The sequence below is a fragment of the Penicilliopsis zonata genome, assembly GCF_001890105.1.
Source record: "Penicilliopsis zonata CBS 506.65 unplaced genomic scaffold ASPZOscaffold_8, whole genome shotgun sequence".
NCBI classification, from domain to species: domain Eukaryota; kingdom Fungi; phylum Ascomycota; class Eurotiomycetes; order Eurotiales; family Aspergillaceae; genus Penicilliopsis; species Penicilliopsis zonata.
In genome coordinates this window covers 414,559-438,274 of record NW_019208918.1, presented here as the reverse complement: position 1 = coordinate 438,274, position 23,716 = coordinate 414,559, and the positions used below count along the sequence as shown (strand labels likewise).

General features: G+C 53.1%; 9 protein-coding genes across 9 annotated transcripts; 5 read left to right on the top strand and 4 right to left on the bottom strand.

Moving 5' to 3' along the window:
• Nucleotides 1–241: 241 nt before the first annotated feature.
• On the bottom strand, nucleotides 242–4,056 carry ASPZODRAFT_133093 (hypothetical protein). Its single transcript, XM_022723183.1, has 4 exons — nucleotides 3,366–4,056; nucleotides 2,125–3,263; nucleotides 1,813–2,057; nucleotides 242–1,763 (listed from the first exon to the last, which is right to left on the bottom strand). Exons 1-4 carry the CDS (start codon nucleotides 3,707–3,709, stop codon nucleotides 297–299), a joined length of 3,195 nt encoding a protein of 1,064 aa, XP_022580613.1. The 5' UTR covers nucleotides 3,710–4,056; the 3' UTR covers nucleotides 242–296.
• Nucleotides 4,057–5,528: 1,472 nt separating this feature from the next.
• Nucleotides 5,529–5,818, bottom strand: ASPZODRAFT_133092 (hypothetical protein). Its single transcript, XM_022723182.1, has one exon. The coding sequence runs from the start codon at nucleotides 5,719–5,721 to the stop codon at nucleotides 5,545–5,547; it is 177 nt and encodes a 58-aa protein (XP_022580612.1). The 5' UTR covers nucleotides 5,722–5,818; the 3' UTR covers nucleotides 5,529–5,544.
• Nucleotides 5,819–6,263: 445 nt separating this feature from the next.
• ASPZODRAFT_67377 (hypothetical protein) lies at nucleotides 6,264–9,195 on the top strand (the record flags this gene model as incomplete). The annotated part of the gene is made up of 7 exons (XM_022729454.1): nucleotides 6,264–6,388; nucleotides 6,444–6,861; nucleotides 6,924–7,146; nucleotides 7,210–7,241; nucleotides 7,299–8,072; nucleotides 8,138–8,851; nucleotides 8,911–9,195. 7 exons carry the CDS (start codon nucleotides 6,264–6,266, stop codon nucleotides 9,193–9,195), a joined length of 2,571 nt encoding a protein of 856 aa, XP_022580611.1.
• A 316-nt stretch (nucleotides 9,196–9,511) lies between these two features.
• On the top strand, nucleotides 9,512–10,913 carry ASPZODRAFT_133089 (hypothetical protein). The gene is made up of 3 exons (XM_022723181.1): nucleotides 9,512–9,595; nucleotides 9,672–10,226; nucleotides 10,316–10,913. Coding segments are annotated over exons 1-3 (981 nt in total). The 5' UTR covers nucleotides 9,512–9,593; the 3' UTR covers nucleotides 10,740–10,913.
• A 224-nt stretch (nucleotides 10,914–11,137) lies between these two features.
• Nucleotides 11,138–15,536, top strand: ASPZODRAFT_152330 (hypothetical protein; the record flags this gene model as incomplete). The annotated part of the gene is made up of 4 exons (XM_022725844.1): nucleotides 11,138–11,308; nucleotides 11,379–13,119; nucleotides 13,616–13,872; nucleotides 13,968–15,536. The coding sequence occupies 4 exons, from the start codon at nucleotides 11,138–11,140 to the stop codon at nucleotides 15,534–15,536; spliced, it is 3,738 nt and encodes a 1,245-aa protein (XP_022580609.1).
• Nucleotides 15,537–15,638: 102 nt separating this feature from the next.
• ASPZODRAFT_67697 (hypothetical protein) lies at nucleotides 15,639–17,287 on the bottom strand (the record flags this gene model as incomplete). The annotated part of the gene is made up of 3 exons (XM_022729483.1): nucleotides 15,639–15,848; nucleotides 15,916–16,883; nucleotides 16,957–17,287. The coding sequence occupies 3 exons, from the start codon at nucleotides 17,285–17,287 to the stop codon at nucleotides 15,639–15,641; spliced, it is 1,509 nt and encodes a 502-aa protein (XP_022580608.1).
• Nucleotides 17,288–17,479: 192 nt separating this feature from the next.
• On the top strand, nucleotides 17,480–19,021 carry ASPZODRAFT_67217 (hypothetical protein; the record flags this gene model as incomplete). Its single annotated transcript, XM_022729437.1, has 5 exons — nucleotides 17,480–17,734; nucleotides 17,798–17,857; nucleotides 17,914–18,032; nucleotides 18,094–18,779; nucleotides 18,849–19,021. 5 exons carry the CDS (start codon nucleotides 17,480–17,482, stop codon nucleotides 19,019–19,021), a joined length of 1,293 nt encoding a protein of 430 aa, XP_022580607.1.
• On the bottom strand, nucleotides 19,010–21,420 carry ASPZODRAFT_2053071 (hypothetical protein). The gene has a single exon (XM_022727613.1). The coding sequence runs from the start codon at nucleotides 21,095–21,097 to the stop codon at nucleotides 19,217–19,219; it is 1,881 nt and encodes a 626-aa protein (XP_022580606.1). The 5' UTR covers nucleotides 21,098–21,420; the 3' UTR covers nucleotides 19,010–19,216.
• A 52-nt stretch (nucleotides 21,421–21,472) lies between these two features.
• On the top strand, nucleotides 21,473–23,438 carry ASPZODRAFT_133085 (hypothetical protein). Its single transcript, XM_022723180.1, has 2 exons — nucleotides 21,473–21,633; nucleotides 21,739–23,438. Exon 2 carries the CDS (start codon nucleotides 21,927–21,929, stop codon nucleotides 23,295–23,297), a length of 1,371 nt encoding a protein of 456 aa, XP_022580605.1. The 5' UTR covers nucleotides 21,473–21,633; nucleotides 21,739–21,926; the 3' UTR covers nucleotides 23,298–23,438.
• Nucleotides 23,439–23,716: the final 278 nt, after the last annotated feature.

Below are 23,716 nucleotides of genomic sequence, written 5' to 3'. Positions count from 1 at the left end.
GTCTCGATGAGAAAGCTCTATCTAGCCAACAAGAGCCATGTATTGAACCGTTCAACCTTACTAGTCAGCCTAGGCAATGGTTTATCTTATGGACAAACTACGGCACTTGTTCTTCTGTGATGTATATGATTTATTTCATTTCACTATTTGAGAATGCTCGACGGATCTAAATCGAATCGAGTATCCACCCAACATTTCCAAACAGTGAGATGGAATGATAAATTTTTTTTGTGAGGGGTTTAAAAAAAAAAAAAAAAAAAAAAAAAAAAAGTTGTCGGAGATGTGCAGACCCTTCCCTAGATGTAGAACATGACATTGCGTACATTAGGATGGATCTCCACATCACTGGAAGTGAGCGCTGCTTCACCGGCCTGTCCGCCGATGACGCTCCCAGAGGGGGTCGCCATGGGTGTCGGGTCGAAGACATGACTCAAATAGCATCTGGCGCGCTCGCAGACTAGATCGGCGTAGTATGCTGGCGGGCAGATGCTGACTGATTTTGTAGCACGGCCGAAGAGGTAGCACATTCTGTGGGTGAGGTCTTCGAGGATGTCTGCTGCGTTCTGGAAGGGGGGTTTGGGCTTCTGCGCGTGGAAGATCTCGTCCCAGACGGTGAAGTAGTGCGCTGGTCGTGCCGTGCCCTTGAGCGCCGTGTGGGCTTGCAGGTAGAAATCCCAGTTTCGGGCTTCGGTCACGCCGCGGTCCACCACGGTGCCGTTCTTGGGGTTCATGGACCGGTCTGCATCTTCGGCGCGGGTAGGATAGAAGCGGGTGTGGTGCCGTTTTCCGACCACGATGATCGAGATCTTGGGCAGGCCCTGTTTGGTTGCACTGGCCGGGTATACTTCCTCACACGCATTCTTGATCAGGGGCAGCTCCTGCTCGATGACCGTGTCATATTGACCTTCGGAGACCCCGTCTCGATACACGATGATGTTGTTGGGATATTTCTGCTGGTTGAATTTGGCCCACAGCTCGAGCCGTGTCTTGACCATGGCGTCCAGAGCTGCGACCATCTCGACGCGGCCGGTTTGGATGCGGATATCTGCAGGCCACTGACCGAGAGAGGAATCAATAGATGCGACAACCCCGGCAACACTGGGGGCCGTCTTTGCAGACCCTGGAGAAGGGTGAGTGACGTCGATGCCGACAAGCATCGTCTTGCCCTCGCTGATGATACCCATTTCTGCCGGGTTGAGAGCTTGATTGGCGCCGCCCAGCTTGAGATTGATTTTCAGACCCACGTTGGCAAAATACTGGTCGTTGGCCCCGTCGAACTTCTGCGCCAGAACGTTCACGTTGCGTACTCCGCGGCGGAGGTCGCATATCTGTTTGATGGAGTTGTAGATCTCCGAATCGTCATTGTGGGAGATGGTAAAGATGAGACTTGGCCTGTGTCTATCCATCAGTGCCCCGATTGCTTTGTCAATCTCCTCGAACGTGTTGTTGCCAGACAGAGTGATCTTCATTCCCGGGAGAGCAGGGTTTGTCTGCACACCCATCTCACTCAGCTTGGCACCCAACCGGCTCACGGTATCCTCCAAGGGTTGATTTTGGAAAAAGCGCCGGCCTCTCTGGCCATCTATGTAGAGCCATGTCCAGGAAAGCAGCTGGGCGGGCTTGAAGAACTTGATCTTGATCATGTTCCAACTCCCATTGGAAGTTTCGATCATCTTCTTGTCCTTGTAGAAGACTCGAGGAGATTGGAGCACCCGTCCGGTAACGGTGATTAGCTCCGGTTTGACCTGCAAGCCAAATGATGTCTATATTGTCAGTACATAAAATAAAAGACGAGCAGGAATCATGTCTTACAAGAGCCCTGTTCGATGCGGATCCGAAACCAAGAACTTGCGCGCCCTTTGTCACGATGGACGACGCATTCTGCTCCGGGTCTCGGACCGCAAAGTTGAGCATCGCCCGCGTCTGGTTCCCGGTGAGCTTAGTGCCAGCCGGTTGGCCAGGGACGACAAGGCAAACTTCCACGGGGAGATAAGATGGATTCTGTCTGGACCCGACGTTCATCACGGGGAAGTTGTTGTTGGTTTGGATGTTATACTCTATAACAGGGAGTTCTTAGTGAATGTCGACCAGGGGTGGCCAAGAGACTTCTCGGGGTTTACTCACTTTCCAAGAAGAACTGCTCCACCGTCACATACCTACCTGCCGGTGTAGGGCCAGCCTTGGGGGGCTGTTTGCCCTTCTTGCCACCTTTCTTGGATTCGGGCGCTTTCTGGGGTGGTTGCTGGGATTCCCCGCCTAGGAAAAACTGGACCTCTCGAGGGCCAGCACCGTGCCTCGCTACTCTGGGAGGATTCTCCAGGGACCTCCCATCCGCCTGGGTAGCCAACCCTGCGATTGTCTTGTAGCGGGGAATATCTTGTCCCTTTTTGTTCTTTTTGACAATATGGGTTGCTTGAACTTTGAGTTTTTTCAAAAAGGCCTCGAGTCTGTAAATGTTACGAGAGTTCTCATACTGGTAGCTTTCGATCACTTTCGCCAGCTCGCCCTCTTGGTAGCAGGCAATGTACTTGACTTGTACATTGACCAGCATGCGCGAGGTTGCCGCACGAACGCTAACAAAGAAGCCACGCAGGACTTCCAATCCAGCGCCAAGACTCTGCTTTTCCATCAGGTTGGGCATAAGACTGAAGTGTCTGTTTGCACCGAGCGAGACGGTGCGCGGATCGGTCTTGGGGTCGTGTCCAAGGATAATGTTCATGGCCTGAGTCACCTCGGCTTTGGAGTCAAAGATGGCGCTGGCATTGGTTGAGGAAAGGTAATCCAAGAGATCCGATGGTCGAAGGTTACCTGTGAACTGCACTGACACTCGATAAACCTTGGGCTGCTCCGGATAGTCATCCTCGTATTCATCCTTGTAGCGGACAAGATATTCCTCTTGTTTGGGCAACTCGACGTGTGAGATGAGAGTCGACTTGTAATCAGTAGCGATGCTGTTCTGGTACTGCAGGAAGTGCTCATCGAGCAAGAGCCTGACGATCTGCTTGGCTTTCTTGCCCGTGGGAGTCCTGCCACCCTCGGCAGCGATGTCGACATGATAGCGGAACAACTCCTTGGCCTTGCTGGAGAGCTCAAAATAGTTGGCGTAAAGCAGGATTTTCTGGCCTTGGGTACCGTACCCAGGTCGTTCTGGATATTTCGCCTGACGCATAGCCTTGCTGTACTTCTGTTTCAGGCTTTCTATGATGCCATTTTCATTTTTCAGAACAGCCATGTCTGGCTCAGCCTTCTGACCATTTTGAGGACTGTGAAACACCCACCAAAGATTAACACACAACAACACATTTAACAAACGAACGCTGTCTTTGAACGACAGCGACGATAAAAAATATATATAAAACACTCACGTGTAGATCTTCTTCGGGGCCTGGTCTCTGCCTCGGAATCCTCCTCCGCCACGGCCTCCCCTATCACCACCACCACGTCCACGACCTCTAAAATCGCCGTCACCACCACCACGTCCACCACGGCCCCTGAACTCGCCATCACCTCTTCCTCTGCCACCAGGAGGACCGCCACGGATTGGAAGATCCATTGCGCCTCTTCCACCTCCCCCACGGCCCCGATTTCCGCCTCGATCGCCGCCTCGATCGCCGCCTCGTCCACGGCCTCCTCCTCCTCCTCCTCCTCGGTCACCGCCTCGACCCCGACCGCCACGCTGGGAATCACCGAAATCTTTCTGGCTGTACATTTCCAAAGAGATATCCGAATGGGGATAAAACTATAAACTGATATGATTCAACGATAATAGGAGTGGTAATAATAGAAGAAACTTAACGTGAGTGCTAAGGGTTCTCCACGAAAGTTGATGGGGGAGGCCGGAAGGGAAGTTTATCTACCCCACCGTCAAGCAGGATGAATGAGCGTGTCGTGCTATGTAGTACATCATCCATAGGGAGTTAGCAAATGAGAATCGTTTTCGTGGCGCAGAGCTGCAGGTGACGTCTCAGAAAACCCATGGAAGGCGAGGCTGTCGAATCAGTGATCCATCCTATTAACTGTTGGCGGGCTGAAATGCAGCTGGCGCAGCAATCAGTCAATCACCAGCAACCACAGACCACCTTGCGAGCATCTAACCACTGGGATTCCCGTCTCTAGGAGTCAAGGGTAAGGTATTATTTTCGATCTGAGGAGTCTGCCTTGGCTGTAATTTAATTCCAAGACTACTAGGTTATGACTGTTCTCAAAAAATATTGATAGCTACCTTACCAACCAACTAATTATATATTTGGGTGTACTTTGTAGAATAAGACTAAGTGATACTAAAGAGCATACTATATTGATGATATCTATAGCTACCTATATATAAAAAGATGGAAGATAGCTTTTTATAGACATTCTCCATACGAGCAGTAGTCCTATACTGATTGTTTAGTGAGAAGGTGCATAGTGCATATAGTAAAGTATTGACCAATATGTTTACACCTATCTTGGTAGGCAGGTACATAGACACTCTACTCTATAGGTACTAATCAGTAAATTCGTAGTTATATTTTAATTACTTACCTTATGTAATACCTTGGGTACTTATCCTTGAAGCAGAGTCCTATAATTACAGTATATAGAGGACTTCAAATTATACCGTACAAAAATACTGTATCCTCTATATACGGAGTAGTTACATGTAGATTGATGAGTATAGTTACACCTATTAACTTTACATAGCTTCTCAAAGTATTTATTCACCTATAATCTAGTACTACCTAACTAGGTAAGGTACCTGTACTAAGTACTTAAACTAATATCTTGTTACTCTGTTGATTAGATATCAATGCCCGGCATTTCACAGACCGACTGTTCTGGAAACGATACGAACCGGCCTCGGAATCTGATTTGTTGAGACAAGAAGGGTGAGTCAAAGGCTTTTAACTTGGAACCGACAAGACCAATCACAGAGCTGGGATCGACTCGTGCTGACAAACCAAGTGGAGCCCGAAAGTTGCTAAGGTTGGGATCAGACGCCGGATGCAGCTAGCGTTGTAAATTACAGAATTATACCGGTATTGTTACCTAAGTCTATATTGACTTGTGCCAGTGAACTCGGAGTAGAGTCTTCCCAGGTGAGAATAATTTAAAAATCATTCTCTCTATTAGCTATCACAGTAGGTATTGAGGTATGTCTTAGATACCCATACTCCCAGTAATATAGGTGCTAGGTGTAGATACCATACTATATGTATATTCAAAGTGCCTCCTCCATACGAGTATAGGTAGTTACCTCAAGGTACCGTACGGTAACCTTAACCAGCGGTACTACCTCATTCATCATGTGGCCCCATGGCATAAGCTTGTCGCAGCCTGCGCGTTCAAGTTGAACTACTGCGTGGTAACTCTGACCCCTTGTCTAGGTATCTACGTATATATTGCCAAGACTAACAGAGGCATTTGTCAGACCTCTGCTTTTCTGTTCGTTAGACGCTATCAGGCAGTGTTACGGTCAGACTATCAGTACTACTTACCACATACATAACCACGACCCGCCAGGTGCCCAGTTACGTCAACCATAACCGCCCCCAAATCCAGGGACTACGGTGGCCGATACGGACCTGCTGGGCGATGCGAACAACGCTGGAGATAAGTTGGTAGGCTGAACTTGCCCTCTTCCTCGACAGGATAATCCCTCATACCCTGGGTGCAGCAGCCAGAGATTCCGTTTCTCAACCAACAGAAGTCCTTTGAAAACCAGGGTAAGTTCTGCGACATGAAGCGCAGCTGAACCGCAAACCCCACTCTCTTTTCTGTTGCTGAACTCCGCCGCTGCAGGCTTTTGTTACCTCGCGCCTGATTTTCGATATCCAGTGTCTTTCTCGGGCTGAATGATTCATCGAAATCTGCACGGGATCCAAGACCTTAACGATACGACTATCTGTCAAGTTATCCACTTGATAAATCCGTGGTGAATCCAGATCGCGAACGTTATAGCAACTGGGAGACTGGAAACAAGAGCCAGAGTCGCCTGTGTGGGGTTTCTATTGACTTGGACACACGGCGGAAGTAGAAGGCTTTGAAAGGCTGTTCATGTGGAAAGGTTGAGTGGATAGGCAGCAGCGTCAAGGCTATCCCCAAGAAACGGTCGGATCGCGGGGTCATTTCTAGTGGTGGAATTCCACAGGAAACGACAGGAGATTGTGGGTTGATAACCTGCTTGTCACCACTAGCGATAGGGTGCTTTCCTGTCGTTGTTCGGTCCAACAAACATCTTTTTTCAACTCTCCCCGCCGTCGCATTTATTTCATATGGCAGCCATGACGCCCACACCCCCTTCCACCACTTCTTCGAGTGCGGGCGCACACTCGCCTGAAGGCCAATACAGGATCATTAGGAAAAGGAACCGAGTTCCCCTTTCATGCGCCCCTTGTCGCCACAGGAAGTAAGATGACCTTTGGTTTCCTGTTCATATGGTTTACCTGACCTGTGTGCCATAGGCTGAAATGCAACCGTGCGCACCCTTGCGAGAATTGCGTCAAACGGGGCGATGCATCTTCCTGTACATATGCCCAAGTGAGTACACGGAAAAAGAGCTCGCCTCTCCAGAGCACCCCGACTTCACCAGATGATATGCAGAACAGGATTGATCGGCTGGAAAGCCTGGTCCTGTCCCTGATGACAAACGGATCCCAGTCTGCGGGCCCCGCTGCTGCCATGGCGGTTATCTCGGGCGAGAGTAGTGGCGGTTCTGTTCAGAACTCGAACGATCTGGATCTGGATCTGGATGAAGATGTACCTGCGGGTCCCGAGGAGAGCGACACCGAACAGGTCACCAAATCTTTCGGGGTCATGAAGATGGATAATAAGGCTCCTTTGTATATCAGTGATGCACATTGGGCCTCTGTACTGGACGATGTGGGTGACTTGTTTTTGATTTCCCCTGGCTTGACCTGGTATCCTGACCTGTTCGTTTGTAGATCGCCGAGGTGCGAAATTATTTCTCCACACATAAGAAGCAATACGAGGAACATGCTGCGAAAATTGAGGCCACAAAGCCATGCACGGATATGACGGGATCGAGTCTTTTCTTCGGTTCTATGACAACTACCAGTAGGGCGGAGATCATGTCGTCGTTCCCGTCTAAGTACATGGCTGATATTCTGGTCACCCGCTATTTCAACAGCCATGATCCGGCCACTCGTACGTCATTCCTTGGTGCCTCCTTTTTGACTCGGAATAGAGTGCTAAACGAATTCTTGATAGATCTGCTTCACGCCCCCACCTTTCAGGTGCAGGTAAGCAGACCAGTCTTTAATGCTCCTAGAAACAGTGCTCACTGATCTTATCTCTAGTATAATAAACACTGGGAAGATCCTTCGCAGACTTCTCTTGTTTGGATCGGCATGCTTTTCGCCATGATGAGACTGGCTCTATTATCATATTATAAGGAAGAGGATGAGCCGGCAGAATTCCGGGGCAAATCCTTGGATATGGCGGGCACGTACCGGAATCAAATGGCTCAATGCCTGGCGTTAGCGGATTACACACGACCGCACCAACACCTCATCGAGACTTTGATCTTCCACCTCCACGGCGACTTCTGTCAGACGAGGGAGGCTGATGTATCGACCTGGGTTCTTGTGGGCGTGGTTGCGCGATTAGCGATGCGAATGGGATACCATCGAGACTCAAAGATGTTCCCCAACATCACACCGTTTCAAGGTGAGATGCGACGGCGGGTCTGGGCATTTGTACAGCAAACAGACCTGTCATTTTCCTTCCAAGTTGGTCTTCCGAGCATGTTGCGTACCACAGACAGCGACACAGAACCCCCGCGAAATCTCTATGATGATGACTTTAGTGAGGACTCTACAGAGATTCCTCCTTCACGTCCTCTGAGTGAGCCTACGCCGATCTCGCAACTGATTGCAAAGTACCGACTGGTGCATGCTTTTGGACGCGTTACTGAAGCCGCGGCCGCCGTCCAAAGCACTCCATACGACACTGTCATGGAGATTGATGCTGAGCTTCGTCAAGCAAGAGATATGATCCCGGAGCATCTTAAACCTCGCTCAATTGAAGAATCTCACATGGATCCTACCAATCTCATCATTGTACGGTTCAGTGTAAGTCTTGCAATGTCGCTGGCTTTTTTTTTTTACGCCTTGGGGTTTCAACTGACAGTTTGTAGATCGCAAGTGTGTATCACAAGGCGCAATGTGTTCTACATCGACGATTTCTGACCCGGGCGCGTGAAAATCCTCGTTTCACCTACTCCCGGCAAACATGCATTGATTCCGCCATGGAGCTGCTCAATTTCCAGTCGATGCTTCATGGGGAAACCGGGCTAAATGGGCACCGGAGCACTAAGCAGAATAGATTGAGCTCTCTTTGCACATCCGACTTTCTCCTGGCAGCCACCATTATCTGTCTAGACCTTCATCAAACGCAGCAGATACAGGCGGCAGGGAGGGAATCAGGTGATATTTACACATGGGGCAGAGAGCGAGGCGAGGAGATGATTGCTGCGCTCAGGCGTTCGAAGGAAATTTGGGATGAAATCCGAGACCAGTCCCTGAAGGCTTGGAAGGCAACCTCTGTTCTTGAAGTCATGCTTGGCAAGCTGCACCTGGCGCATCCACTCCCCGAACCGAATGTTGTTGCCCCTACCCTTTTCGAATCTCAGGATGAGAAACAAAACGCCGCCATGACCCTCGGACTATTGAGCAGTGGGATGAGTCCAATACCAACTGGGCCTTCGGCATTCAACGATTCGGCATTCAAGATGTCTGATGCGAATGTGCCTCTTTCAGGGCTAGCTCCAGCCACAGATTTGCCAGGAGCCCCTTCGCCTTTGGGCAGTATGTTTGGACAAATGCCTGACATGCAGGTGAACTTGGACTGGGTGAGTCTGCACACCTCATCCTGACCTTTTGGGATGACCATTGACAATATTATTTTTAGGATGCGTGGGACAATTATATCCAAAATTCCAACTTTGACGCAAACAGCCAGTGGTTTCTTTCATCAGATCTACAATCGCAACAGCAGCAGCAACAACAACAGACGCCTAACGATTTATCCTCGACAAGGATATCTCAACCTGTGTCTGCAGACGGGCCTCGAGCCATGCCTCGCTTTCCCAGCATGTTACCACCCCAAACATACGACATCAACACGGCTGGCCCTCCTATACCCCCTCTCTATAATGCCGACATCTCCCAAGGCATGAATGGATCCAGAGGCTAAAGTCTCGCTCCAAAAGTTCTTATCTCTCAGCTCTACCTTCTTACTCGGATTGGGTTCATTTTTTTTTTCAATGTGGATATGACAAGTGGAATACACTAATAACTAACAGTGTATCACGTTAGAATGTATGATATGCAATAATTCAAGATATGACTGGAGTCATCTGTAATTAATCCTCTGGTGCCTGTGGTTTCTTACATAGACCTTAAGAGTTCAAGACAATATATCGAAATCGTATGATTCGTTTTGGTACAGTACGATTATAAATTACTTAGTCAGCTAACTGATCATCCTCATTTTTCGATGATGCGCGACAGAGACAGCAAAATCCCCAGGTAGGAGACAGCAGTGCTCTATCATTTTAAAGCGCTTTTCTTGTTCCCCAGATATCCGCGATAATGCAAGTATTTTCTTCTAACGTCTCTTCCCTCTCCGCGTGGGTTGTCTCGTTTGCTGACAGGAGTTTGTATCTGCAGGCATTGCCTACGCCGGAGCGCTGCTCGTCGTCTGCTTTCCAAGCCGAGTATTCTGCCGAGGGGGGTCCAAATAACACGAACGCCATCTCAAGCGGGGGCTGCAGCATTTCCTCCGCTGTCGTCTGTTTACACCCATACCCAACGGTACATATTCCAGCGACGATGGGTCAGCGACGACGTATCAAACCGCAGCGAGAAGGAGACTCCAGCGTTGGTGGAGGACCAGGAGGAAGCCCGCGTCGTTGAGAATGCCACGGAGTCGACGGCAACAACCTCTACCCTGGCCGAAGCAGACGCCTCTACCGTTGATGCTGGTGTGCAGGGAGAATCGGAGCAGAAGACGACTGCGAGCACGACGCCGGAGGCTGCGAACGAAGAAGCCGGAGAGGGCCAGACCAATTACAAATTCTCGATGTTGCCGGAGCCCAAGGACACGATATATATCGGGAACCTGTTCTATGATGTTACTTCGGATGATCTGCGGAGAGCAATGGAGAAGTTTGGTGTGGTGCAGCATGCTTCGATTGCCCACGACCCCCGAGGTATTAGTCGAGGGTGAGTGTGTGAAAATTTTTTTTTGTGGGGGGGGGTAAGGGGGTTCTTTTTCTCTTTCGCAACAGCACTGACGAGTTTCTGTTTTACAGCTTCGGATACGTCGCCTTTGACGGCGTGGAAGCCGCCCAGCGAGCCGTGGACGAAATGAACCTGCAGATCTACGAGGGCCGCCGAATCATCGTCCAGTTTGCGCGGGATTCCGCCAGCGAGCGGGGACCGGAGAACCCCGTCACCAGGACACTCTTCGTCGCCAACCTGCACTTTGGGCTTACTGACCGCGACCTGAACGAACTCTTCCGCGACGTGCCCAACGTGATTGACGTGCGGGTGTCGGTCGACCGCCGGAACGGCCAGTTTCGCGGGTTCGTCCACGCCGAATTTCTCGACAAGCGCAGCGCCCAGATCGGGCGTGAGATCCTTCAACTGCGGACTCCGTACGGCCGCAAGCTGAAAATCGAATACAGTAGAACGGAGAAGGGAACCCGAATCCGTCAAACAGGCCAAGAGTGGTAAAAACGCAGCCTAGTCATACCTCTACATCTGGACCACATGTACAATACATATATAGTTAGTAATAGACGATTTGATGATCTGTAAGATAAAGAGATCGGGATTCTAAGATACCATTCCTCTTAGTTATTTCAGAAAGGAGTCTGACTCTGACTCTGACCCTGACTCTGACAGTGGACTCTGACAGTGGACTCAGTCAGGGACTGAGGCTACCCCCACACGTGACTCGGCCCCCAGACCTCGGCATCCACGCTCAGCCGTTCCGAGCTTAGAGAAACCCCACGTTATCTCGTTGTCTTATCTTGCGTTTTTGACAACATCCAGCTTGAGAATCATCTTCTCAGCACTCTGCGTTCTGCTAGTACCATTTTCGACAGTCTCTGCAAGCCCACTTGGAAAACATGTCGTTTCTTGGCGGCGCCGAGTGCTCGACGGCCGGCAACCCGTTGACGCAGTTCACCAAGCACGTCCAGGATGACAAGTCACTCCAGCGTGATCGGTTGGTGGGGATGGGCCCGGGGGGGTTGCAAGAAGGTATGAGAAGCAGGGCGATGATGGGTGGACAGGACCAGGTATCTAAGGGCTTCTTGTGATTCTTTCTTTATGGATATCGCTGACCGATGGCTGTGTTGTTGTAATCAGATGATGGATGAATTCATGCAGCAGCCGGGACAACTCCCCGCGGCTGCTGCTCCGCAGCCCTTTGCTATGGAACAGCTGAGGCGGGAATTAGACCAGTTCCAGACAGCATCGCCTCGGACGGGCTCGCCTGGATGGGCTGCGGAGTTTGACCCCGGCGAGCAAGCACGCATGGAAGCCGCCTTTAATGGACCGAAAGGAGCAATGATGAACAATGGTCCTGGATTTACTCCGGCTGAATTTGCCCGCTTCCAACAGCAGAGTCGGGTCGGCATGCCGCGGACAGCGAGCCCTGCTACATCTACTGCCTCGCCGATGATGGCCGGATACCAACGTCCTATGGGGATGGGATCATACATGGGGACGATGGGGATGGGGGGCTTGGGGATGATGCGGCCGGTATACAACCAGATGGGGGTGCAGCAACAGCAACAGCAGCAGCAGCCTGGCGAGGCCACGGTCCAAGACAAGGGCAAGGGGCGAATGGTCGAGCTTGATGATGAAAATTGGGAAGCCCAGTTTGCTGAGATGGAAACCGCTGGCAACCAGACTCTCGATGACGAGGCCGAGGCGGCGATTGAGGCGGAACTGAATGATCTTGACAGGTCAGTCCCCAGTGGTGCAGAGCAAGGAGTGGATGCGTTTGAAAACGTGTGGCAAAGGGCCCAGGCTGAGACGACAACGAACAGGAAATTAGTCGAAGACGACGGATTTGAAGTCCAGGATAGTATGCATGTCGGTGACTTGGAAGAGTGGGATGGGTTTGATACCCTCAACACCCGTTTCCGCGACCCCCAGCTGGGTGACTACTTGTTCGAGGAGGACAACGTCTTTCGGGCGGTGAGCAACCCCTTCGAGGAAGGCGTGAAGATCATGCGAGAGGGTGGCAATCTGTCTCTGGCGGCGTTGGCCTTTGAAGCTGCCGTCCAGAAGGATCCTCAACATGTCCAGGCATGGACGATGCTTGGTGCTGCCCAGGCACAAAACGAGAAGGAACTCCCGGCCATTCGCGCTTTGGAGCAGGCGTTGAAGATCGACCCAAACAATCTCGATGCCTTGATGGGGCTAGCGGTGTCGTACACTAACGAAGGGTACGACTCGACAGCTTACCGCACGCTCGAACGGTGGCTCTCCGTCAAGTACCCGACCATCATCGATCCCAAGAACATCACTCCAGACAGCAATCTCGGGTTCACCGATCGCCAAATTTTACACGATCGTGTCATCGACCTCTTTATTCAAGCTGCACAGCTGTCACCGTCGGGTGAGCATATGGACCCTGATGTCCAGGTCGGCCTGGGTGTTCTGTTCTACTGCGCGGAGGAATACGACAAGGCGGTCGACTGCTTCTCTGCTGCGCTGGCCTCAACCGAGTCTGGCACGGTGAACCAGAAGGAGCAACTCCATCTGCTATGGAACCGTCTGGGCGCCACCCTGGCCAACTCTGGTCGATCTGAAGAGGCCATCGAGGCCTACGAGCAGGCGTTGAACATCAACCCCAACTTTGTACGTGCACGCTACAACCTGGGCGTCTCGTGTATCAACATCGGATGCTATCCAGAGGCCGCACAACATCTGCTGGGCGCCTTGGCTATGCACCGTGTTGTCGAACAGGAAGGACGAGAGCGGGCTCGCGAGATTGTCGGCGGCGCCGATGGGCTTGACGACGAACAGCTCGAGCGGATGCTCCACATCAGCCAGAACCAGAGCACGAACCTCTACGACACACTCCGACGCGTTTTCAGCCAGATGGGTCGTCGGGACCTGGCCGATATGGTTGTTTCTGGCATGGATATCAACGTCTTCCGCAAGGAGTTTGAATTCTAGCCTCTTCTTTCTTTCGGGACTCTCAACTAGCCTACATACTTCATGTATAAACTATATATTGCACAGGAAGCATACCGTGTCTTTAGCTATGATTCAGTTATCAGATGTCTGATGGCTGAATACCTCTACTACATACATCTCAATATGATATAACGATCCATGGCACTTCTTACAGATTATCTCGATAAAAACAACTATTTTCTATGTTATCATAATCAATCGTATGGAATCCAAATATTGTACTTTTTGTCCCTCGGATTCGATCCTGCGGAAGATTACGTCACATCGAGCCTCGGGAGTTTTCTCCTAATTGCTTCTTGCTCGGTCTGACTGTCCAGCTGGAGCCTCCAGTGCTGCCGATTGCTGTGGGAATTTTCTTAGCAATTTTTCCTGTTTTTCCATTACACCATCAGCTGCCATGCCTACTGCAACTGGTGCCCAGATCGTTGCTCGCACGTTGCGCGATCTCGGCGTGACGGTCATTTTCGGCCTCGTTGGGATCCCCGTCGTGGAAATTGCCGAGGAGGCGATCAACTTGGGGATCCGATTTATTGCGTTTCGAAACGAACAGGCATGCAGCTATGCGGCGAGTGTGTATGGCTATATAACAGGGCAGCCTGGAGTGTGTCTGGTCGTGGGAGGACCGGGTGTGCTTCACGCTCTTGCAGGAGTGAGTACGGTTGCCTGTTCTCAAGAACACCTTCTCTCCCCGACGACGAAGATGGATATATAATGTGTGTGTATATATATGCTGATTTGATTCAGATAGGCAATGCTTCTGCAAATAATTTCCCCTTGCTGGTCCTTGCTGGATCGGCCGAAACCACCGGCGTGACCAAGGGAGCATTTCAGGAAATGGATGCCATTTCGTTGCTCACACCTCATACAAAGCTTGCTGTGCGCGCCTCATCATTGAATTTTATACAGGGAGCTGTCGAGAATGCCTACCGTACCTGCTGGTATGGCCGACCGGGACCGACGTTTGTTGATCTCCCAGCCGATATTATCCAGGGCAAGACGTCTTCCGGTTTCCGACTACCACAGCCTCAAGACACGGCTGTTCCGCCTCCTCCGAAGGCAAGCGGAGATCCGGCTCTGGTTGCCAAGGCAGCCGAACTGTTGAAATCCGCTCGTGCGCCGCTCCTGGTCGTGGGGAAAGGCGCAGCATATGCGCGCGCGGAGACCATCATCCGAGACCTCGTGGAACAGACGCAGATCCCCTTCCTCCCGACGCCGATGGGGAAGGGCATACTCCCCGACTCCCATCCGCTGAATGCATCGAGTGCACGAAGTGCGGCCCTGAAGCACGCAGACGTTGTTCTGGTTCTCGGCGCGCGCCTGAACTGGATCCTTCATTTCGGAGAAGCGCCCAAATGGGACCCCAAGGCGAAAATCATCCAAGTTGATCTTTGCGCCGAGGAGATTGGCCGCAACGCTGGACGTGCAGAGCTGGGGATCATCGGTGATATCAACCTGGTGGTGGGCCAACTCTTCACCGCGCTGTCGACCTGGCGATACACGCCATCGCAGAGCCAGTTCCCACGGCTGCTTGCTGCATCTGCGGAAAAGAACGAGGCCAAGGCCCAAAAGGCGGCTCTGACGCCCACTCCTGCCAACGCGCCTCTGACCTACCAGCGGGCATTCCACATCATCAAGACGACTTTAAACACGGTCTCACCCCAAGAGGACGGGGGTATCGTATATGTCTCCGAGGGTGCCAATACGATGGACATCTCGCGTTCCGTCTTCCCATTAAGCCATCCCCGCCAGCGACTCGACGCCGGGACCTACGCCACAATGGGAGTCGGCATGGGGTATGTCATTGCCGCGCATGAAGCATACAACACGGCGGTCGCCCCGGCCAGCGTCGGGGCCACGCAACAGAAGAAGATTGTCGCGCTGGAAGGCGACAGCGCGTTCGGGTTCAGCGCGATGGAGATCGAGACCATGGCGCGGTACCGGATCCCGGCGCTGATCTTTGTGATCAACAACTCGGGCATCTACCACGGGGACACCGCGACAGAGGCAGCGTGGCGAGTCTTGCAGGACCAGACGGCGGCAAACGATACCATTTCTTCAGAGAATGATGACCAAACTCAGAAACTGGGGCTTCGGTCCACGAGTCTTCTTTACGAGACCCGCTATGAACAGCTGGCTACCATGTGCGGGGGCAATGGCTACTTTGTTCGTAGCGAAGAGGAGCTCGAGAAGGCAACCCGTGAGGGGTTCCTGAGCGACCGCCCGACCATTGTCAATGTTATTGTCGAGCCGGGGGTGGGCAAGAAGATTGCCTTTGCTTGGCAGGGAGCGGAGAAGGACCAAGCGAAGCTATAAGCTTATTGTATACAGGAAAAACAAAGACAAGGTGACGGGCTGAACTTCTATTTTGAGTACCCAGTACCCAGTACAATGATAAAATTTACAAGTACAACATTATTACACCGTCATCAGCATGCTCGCGTTCTTATACCAGGCCAGCATGGGATTCTCCCCGTTGCGAGTCTCCGTATCCTCGAGGTACGCCCAGCGGCGCATGAAATCCTCATGCCGCACGACTTGCGTCAGTTTGCCCGTGATGGCGCGGTACATGTCCTCGACGACGTCGAAGTTTGTAGGGAAAAAGATGTCAAAGTAGCCTTGGTGAACCTGAAATGTGATTAGTAACCGAAAAAAGAAAAGAAACAATATAGATAAAAGAAGGGAAGGAACTTACAAAAGGCGTGGACACTGGGACCGTACGTCTCTTGTACCGAGTTTGCACCACCGGCGCATTCAACCCAGGGACAGCATCCGGGAGGCTGCTGAAATCACTAGCCACAAGCCGGTGGGCGGGGAAGTAGTTGTCGAGGATCTCGAAGAACTGCATCAGCCGGGTCGGGATGTATTCGGGCAGGGTATTGTCTCGGTTTGAAAAGGCGTTGCGGATGCCACGGGTGTATCGGGAGCCCAGCGGCGTGGAGAAGGACTGTCGCGCAGCTGCCTGGCGAACCCGAAGGAAGCGCGCGGCGATCGGGTCGAGGTGGAGGTTGTAATATTCCCAGAACTCGCCGTTCGCATCGATTAGAACGCCGCCCTGCTGAGGCAGCAAGGTTTTGGTGTTATAGCGGATGGCGTCGTGTGAGAAGTTGTCGAACACCTCCAGCGCGAGGAAAAAGCACGGCGAATGCACATACGTGTTCCAGTCGAAGATGGAGCGATTGATGATCTCGACGTGGTTCAAGTGTCCCGCGGCGTTGACCGAGTCCTGGAGATTCTTCAGCTGCAACCCCGCGAGCGCAGGCGAAATCTCAATGATCTTGAACTTGGTCCGCTGGTACACCTCGTAGTCGGTGTCTCGGATGTGATCAAGGATGTTGAGCATCATCGTCCCGTTTCCAGCCCCCATCTCGTAGATGATCAAGTCGTGGTACGGATACAGAGTCAACTTGTAGTTCGAGACCAGATACCTTGCAATCGTCTCGCCGTAGTACGGCCGGAACAGCTCGGTCGGTGTATGCCATAGTTGACGTGCCTCGTCAGGAACAAACTCATCTAGCTTGTCCTCAAATTCGATATACCGGTCTCCAAGCAGCCGATGAAATGCCGGGCCATCGTCAATGCTGTTAAAGTCGAATGGGTCACCGGGACTGAAGATGGTCGCGTGCTTCGAGAAATAGCCGTAATTGGGATTATAAAGACTGTCTGGACACATAAATAACTCCATTAGCATCTGTTGATTGATTCTTCGATCGTTTCGTCCCCCTTGAACACTCACCGTCAATGAACTCCCGTGTCAGCATCTTCACCTGCCGCGGCCGCTCCCCGCGACTGCGCAACTCTTTCGCTGTCACCAAGGGATACGAGCGATACTCCTCCTCGATGTTTTTCTCAAGATCCCATCGATTCAACCAGATCATCCCATTGCCGGCGTTTTTGCGTCTAAACAGCTGCCGCGTGAAAAATGGTCGAGTCTGTTGTCGGCACGCGCCCGGCACGCGCACCGAGTCTGCTCTGCGAGTGAGCGCTGGTGAGGATTGCCGAAGTGACTGGCATGCTGGATGTCGGAAGAGCTGTCTGAACAGCTGGGTGACGACCGGGGAGTCCATCGGGGAAGACGTTGAGGCCCGGCAGCAGTGAGAGGGTGTGGACGGAGGTCGTTCCTGGTACTTTGGACAAAAAGAGACGAGGTGGTCTGAGCTTTCTCTATTTCATCACGCCCACCCACCAGGAGGAGCCTCAGTCAGTCTCCGAACTGCACACAACGCATTTCTGCGACGTTTGAGACGAGCAGCTTCAGCATGAATGAATACAGCCGCTTCTACATAGGAGCGGCGTTTCTAGCTGGCATTGTCGTCGCTCTCGGGCTGGAGCAGCGCTTGCGCCCCCAGAAGAAAGATGACGACACGGCAGAGGCTTCAAGAAGCCGATTGAATGCTCGAACGGGGCCTCCTGCGATTGTGGAGGGCGTAGAGGGGTGTATTGGGAATACGCCACTGTTTCGCATCAAATCTCTGTCGGATGCGACGGGCTGTGAGATTCTGGGTAAGGCCGAAGTATGTGTGCCCCGGAACTGCCGTGTTGGTAGCTAGGAGGAATTCTTCTAACACTCTGCCTAGTTTCTCAATGGCGCCGGACAGAGCTCGAAGGACCGAGTCGCTCTGAGCATGATCCAGATTGTACGTATCGCCGAAGACGACAAATAGATAGACGGCCCCGCTGAGACTGTGGACAGGCCGAGGAAAAGGGCATTTTGACGCCTGGAACTGGGGATACCATCTATGAAGGAACGTCTGGTTCTACAGGGATCTCGCTTGCGGCTCTGGCCAGGGCGAAGGGTTATCTGGCGCACATGTGCGTATACAATGTCTTCTTGCGTCGCTGCCTTCTGTATCTGTACTAAACGAAATTACAGCTGCATGCCCTCCGACCAAGCGATTGAAAAATCCAATCTACTGCTCAAGCTTGGCGCCATTGTGGACCGAGTGCCCCCTGCCCCAATTGTGGAAAAGGAGAACTTTGTCAACAGGGCGCGAGCCCTGGCACACGCGCACACGTTGTCTTCCACCACCCCGTCGCCAGTAGAGTCGGGCGTTTCGACGCCCGATACCGCGGAAATGGAAGGGCTGCGAACAGCTCGTGGCAGGGGTTATTTCGCAGACCAGTTCGAGAACGAAGCCAACTGGCGCGCACACTATGATGGGACAGGGCCGGAGCTATATGCGCAATGCGAAGGGAGGCTCGATGCGTTCGTGGCCGGCGCTGGCACTGGTGGAACTATCTCCGGCGTAGCCCTCTACCTGAAGCCGCGGATCCCTGGGCTCACTGTGGTCCTGGCAGATCCTCAGGGCAGCGGCTTGTACAACAGGGTTCGGTACGGCGTCATGTTCGACATCAAGGAGAGAGAAGGCACCCGTCGACGGCCGCAGGTTGATACCATCGTGGAGGGGATCGGGATCAACCGCGTCACCGCAAATTTTGAGGCAGGCAAGGAGCTCGTCGACGATGCGGTCCGGGTGACCGATGCTCAGGCCCTAGCCATGGCGAGATGGTTAGTGGAGAAAGATGGCATCTTCATCGGCAGCAGCAGCGCCGTGAATTGTAAGTGGTTTATCTTCCTCTAGAAAAGGTTTTCTATGGCGCCCAATTGGCTAAGAACAATCTACCTAGGCTTCGCAGCCGTCAAGACAGCAATGAAGCTTGGACCGGGCCATCGCATCGTGACGGTGCTTTCTGATTCTGGATCCAGACACTTGTCGCGCTTCTGGGCCAAGGCCGGAGACGTGGGCGGCGCAACAGACACCAAGCTAGAGGATGTCTTGAATGCTAGGGACGCAAAATAATACACTTTCCAGCAGATCTCCGAACTTACGGCCGAACCGTCGCTCCGAGAAGCCAATATTGAGGACGATACGATATCGATACACTAAAATCGATACGATAGTCGATACAAGCCAATACGATAAGCTTGCAGATAATAGTACCTATCTCAACCTCGCAACTGAAAAAAATTGATCTGGTTTCTTTTCGCCACCGTTCTAGATTAACGCATCCACTTGGCAAGCGCGAGTCTCATCATTATGAGTGATGGCATGATGTGGCGCTTCAACCGCCTGGTCTGGGTGCATCGCTGCGCCACTTTTCGTGTTGATACCCTCGGATTCCGGGGTGCCATCCGCCTCATCTCTATCGCCCGAGCGCATTTTTCTCATGCTAACATCGCGGGGCGCTGCTGCTGCTGCTGCCGCTGCTGTCGGCATTGAAGCCGGTTCGCTGGCACCGTCATCCACCACCCATAGACGCAAAAGTTCAAACTCAAGCTCGGCATGTCGACGATTGGGGAACTGTGCGCGGATCGTCGCCCAGTCGTTACCCATCTGGGCAGCCAGGGTCTTCAGCTGCGCCACTTCTGCATCTGACCAAGGGTGGGACTGCGTCGGCGGCTTAGCGCATCGGTCCGTCCAGTGTATCTTGTTCCACTGTACCAACTGGGGCATCTGTCTGTCGGGGAAGCGATTGAGGATCTCCTTCCAATTGCTGCCTTGTACATATTTCATCTGGACGATGAGCCGTGCCTCGTCAGGCGTGATCATCGTCCTTGCCCGTCGGCTTCTCATGGGTGTATCCTCATCGTGAACAATCTCGGGCGATCTCACGGCGCTGGGGGTAGATGGAGGGGCGCGCACGGAATCATCGAATCTATCTAGCTCGTTGAGTAGTTTCTGAACTTTCGTAATATCATGTTGCCCGTCCCAAACCCCTGCCATGACAATCGTCCGGAGGTGCGACACGTAGTTGGCGTAGAGGAAGTACCCTTTACAAAACGAACAGGTCCTGCCTGACGTGACCGGATTGGCTTGCTTAGCCTGTGCTCCTCCCCCTCCTCCTCCCCCTCCTCCTCCTTTCCTTCTTGATGGTGTCATTTTCGGGGTTTGGACAATGAAATCTTCTTGCAGGGGGTCCTCGGACTCGCTCCCATCAGAGGGCTCATGGTAGTCGACCGCGCAGACGGTCTGGATTGGTTTCGGGGCGGTGAAATCCTTGGCCTCGGCCTCGTCATCCTTCTCCTCCTCCTCCTCCTCCTCCTCCTCCTCCTCCTCCTTCGGCAAATGAGTGGCCTTGGTCCTATATTTTCTCTCCGGGAGCGCCCAGAGGGAGCCAGCACCAGGTGGAGATGGGGGGCGTTTAGGATCATGGTGCCTGGTGGGAGGTGGGTGGTCCTCCTGGCGAAAGGCAGGGGTGGACAGCTTCCGGCCAATGTCAGGAACGCGCCATATGGGGTCCATTGCCTTTTCTGTCACTTCACGCATGATTGTTGTTGGAGCCGCGGCTGGACGCCCTGGAGATAAGTTCCGTTGCGGGCCTGAATTGTCGGGATTCTCGTCATTTGGAATAGCAAATGCCGAGTCCAACAAAGAATCAACACTAGCCCGGTCATCTTCGTCTTCTGGACCAGGAGACCGAGACCATCTGCCGCTGGTTTCATGATCCGCTGTAGACAGCTCGCTTGTAGGGCTCTGTGCTGGTCCTTCCGCATCCGCCAAGAGCCGGGTGTCCCAACCTTGCATCTTCTCGTTTGCTGTTGCATCGCGTTCTCCGCGCCCGCCTGGAGATGTAGGCGCAGGTGCACCCGGCTCAAAGGGCCAGGTTTCGTGCTCGCTGCCACCCGAGTCGTGTTCTCCTTCTTCGCCTTGCATCCCCAGAAGGTGTCCCTTGTCGACCACGATCTCCCCTGTCCGAAGATCAATCTCATCTCCGACATCTGTAAAGTCCTGTCCGTATCTCGCAAAAATATCTTCGAAGACCGACTTCAGCCGTCGGTCGTTTCTTGCGCGTGCCTCTTGCAGATCCAGATCGTCCGGGGCGTGCTTCGAACCGCCTGTGAGGGACAGGCGGGGTCGTTTGGTCGGAGGCTCCATGGCCAGACAAGAGAAAATTCACCCAGCAGCTGAGCCAACAGCGCGTTGGAGATCCAGAGGACGACGTTTCACAGCGGCAGTTGAGCGACACGAACTGCTCAGGACGGAGGGCGAACCGGGGCACATCGCACAGCAGGGAGCCCTCGTTTTGGTCGTGAGAAAATTCATGAGGAAATCATACCTCCAGCTTATTGTTTTAACTCAGTCAACGTCGTTCCCAGCGTACAGTGGCAGATTCGGCGGGGGAGTTGTAGATTGTAGACAACAACAACCGTAGAAGCGTTTCTGCAAACAAAAAAAAAGCAGCGCCCAGGCGGAGCCACGGAACACGCAAGTACAACATGACGTCTCCTTCGCCCGTTGGTTTTATCGGCCACTCCCAACCACCCCCCTCATTTGAACAGAACCAGAACCACGATGCGGATAAGGCTGCACTTGTGTTCTTGCAGAAATGTATTGCCAGAAATGTCGAGCACCTTTAGAGTTGGATGGGTCTCTGGAAACCCTGAATCCGGCCGCCTTCGACCTGCTTATCGGTGAGAGAGAGAGAGAGAGAGAGAGAGAGAGAGAGAGAGAGAGAGAGAGAGTGCCTAAGGGGCCCTAGAAAAAGAGACGAGTATAGTGTGCTGACTTAGAGACAGGAGCTACAGGTAAAACTCTTCCAGAGCATGGAAGCAACACGTCTACGAACCGCACGGTGTACCCGCAGGAACGACAAGAGCTGTACGAGCGCGTCTCGCAACAATCTACATCGCCGGTGTATCGACGGTCGATTCCGGCGCCTCGCCAGGGGGTGAATGCGCGGATGGGGCGAGCAGAGAATGGGAACATGTCGTTTGTCATGCTCACGGAGTCCCAAGTCGTGCCGCACCATGCGATACCAGCCGCGAATATGGGGGATGTGGTGGGATCCGGGGGTGCGGCGAGCAGCAGCCAGCGACCGGCGACGGGTTCGGGTGGGGAGAATGGCGAGGGGGATGGGAGTTTCTCGGAGCAGGTGGAACGGACGGCCAAGTTGTTCGAGATTGTGTCTGCTCGCTCCGATATCGACCACCCGGTGTGTACGGAGTGCACGGAGATGCTGGTGGACGGGCTGCAGAAGCGGCTGGTGTCGGCGACCAGAGAACGCGATGCATATATTTCGTTCCTGAAGAAACTGAACTCGTCTGTCCCGACGGCTGAGGAGCTCGAGGCCGCGGAACAGTCGCTGAGAGAGACGCTGGCCGCCGAGGAGGCGGCGTATACGGAACTTCTCGAGCTGGAGCGAGACCGGGCGGCTGTAGACGAAGAGATTGCTGCTCTCGAGGAAGAGTCCCGCCAGCTCGATCTGGAGGAGGAACAGTTCTGGCGCGACCGCAATGCCTTTGCGCTAACGCTGGGGGAGTTCCAGAAGGAACGCGACGCGCTCAACATGCGCTACGACCACGACTCGCGGCAGCTGGAGCGGCTGCAACGGACGAATGTCTACAATGATGCGTTCTGCATCGGCCACGACGGTTACTTTGGGACTATCAACGGCCTGCGCCTCGGCCGTCTGACCAACCCGTCGGTTGAATGGCCGGAGATCAACGCTGCCTGGGGCCAGACCGCGCTACTGCTGGCGACGATTGCGGAGAAGATGGGCTTCCAGTTCCGCGGCTACCGCCTACGACCCATGGGCTCGACCTCCCGGATCGACAAAGTCGAGTATCCTCAACAGTCTCCGACTCAGCCGAGTGCCGCCGCTGCTGGGGCCAATGCCACTGGCCACGACCAGCCCAAGATTACACCGTTAGATTTGTTTTCATCGGGCGACCTACCGCTCAACTTGCCCTGGCTCCACCGCCGATTCGATGCAGGAATGGTGGCCTTTCTAGAATGCCTTCGTCAACTGGGCGAATTTGTGGAGAGCTCCCCGGCCCCGGCCGCCTCACCGCGGCGTGGTGGTGGTGGTGGCGGCCATTATCATCACCAGCCCACCTTCACCGCTCCGGGTCTAAAATTACCGTACGAGATCAAGCGAGACAAAATTGGCGATGCAAGCATCAAGCTTGGGTTCAACCAGAACGACGAGACGTGGACACGGGCGTGCAAGTATACACTGACCTGCTGCAAATTCCTGTTGGCACATGCGAGCAACGTCGCCAGCACCGCGGCCAGTCATTCCGCCGCCGTTGCAGCCGCAGCTGTGGCGGCTGGTGAGCAGGCGAGGCGAAGATGACCTCCCCCGTTCCCAACTTCCCACCTAGGGACAGAGTACGGAGTACGGAGTACGGAATACCTCTTTCTACGGAGTAAAAAGGGCTCATCTCATGGAATAAATCTCAAATGTACACCACACCGTAAACGATGAAAAGAAAAGAAAGAAAAAAAAAAAAAACAATTTCAAACCCAGCAAACTACGGAATACAAGTTTCATCTGTTGCTGGTAAGAGATCCGCCCACGCAGACGATAGACTCCTCATCTTCGAGGACGAACTTGCAACCAATCACCGACCGGCAGGGCCTGTTCGGAGGCGGTCGCGTCGAGACCGGGCACTGTCGCACGACTCCCGTCTTTATTACGGAGGAAACAGAGGGAGATGCTTGATCCACCATGCCGAGCAGGCGATTGGACTATCCTTCTTCCCCTTCCCCCCT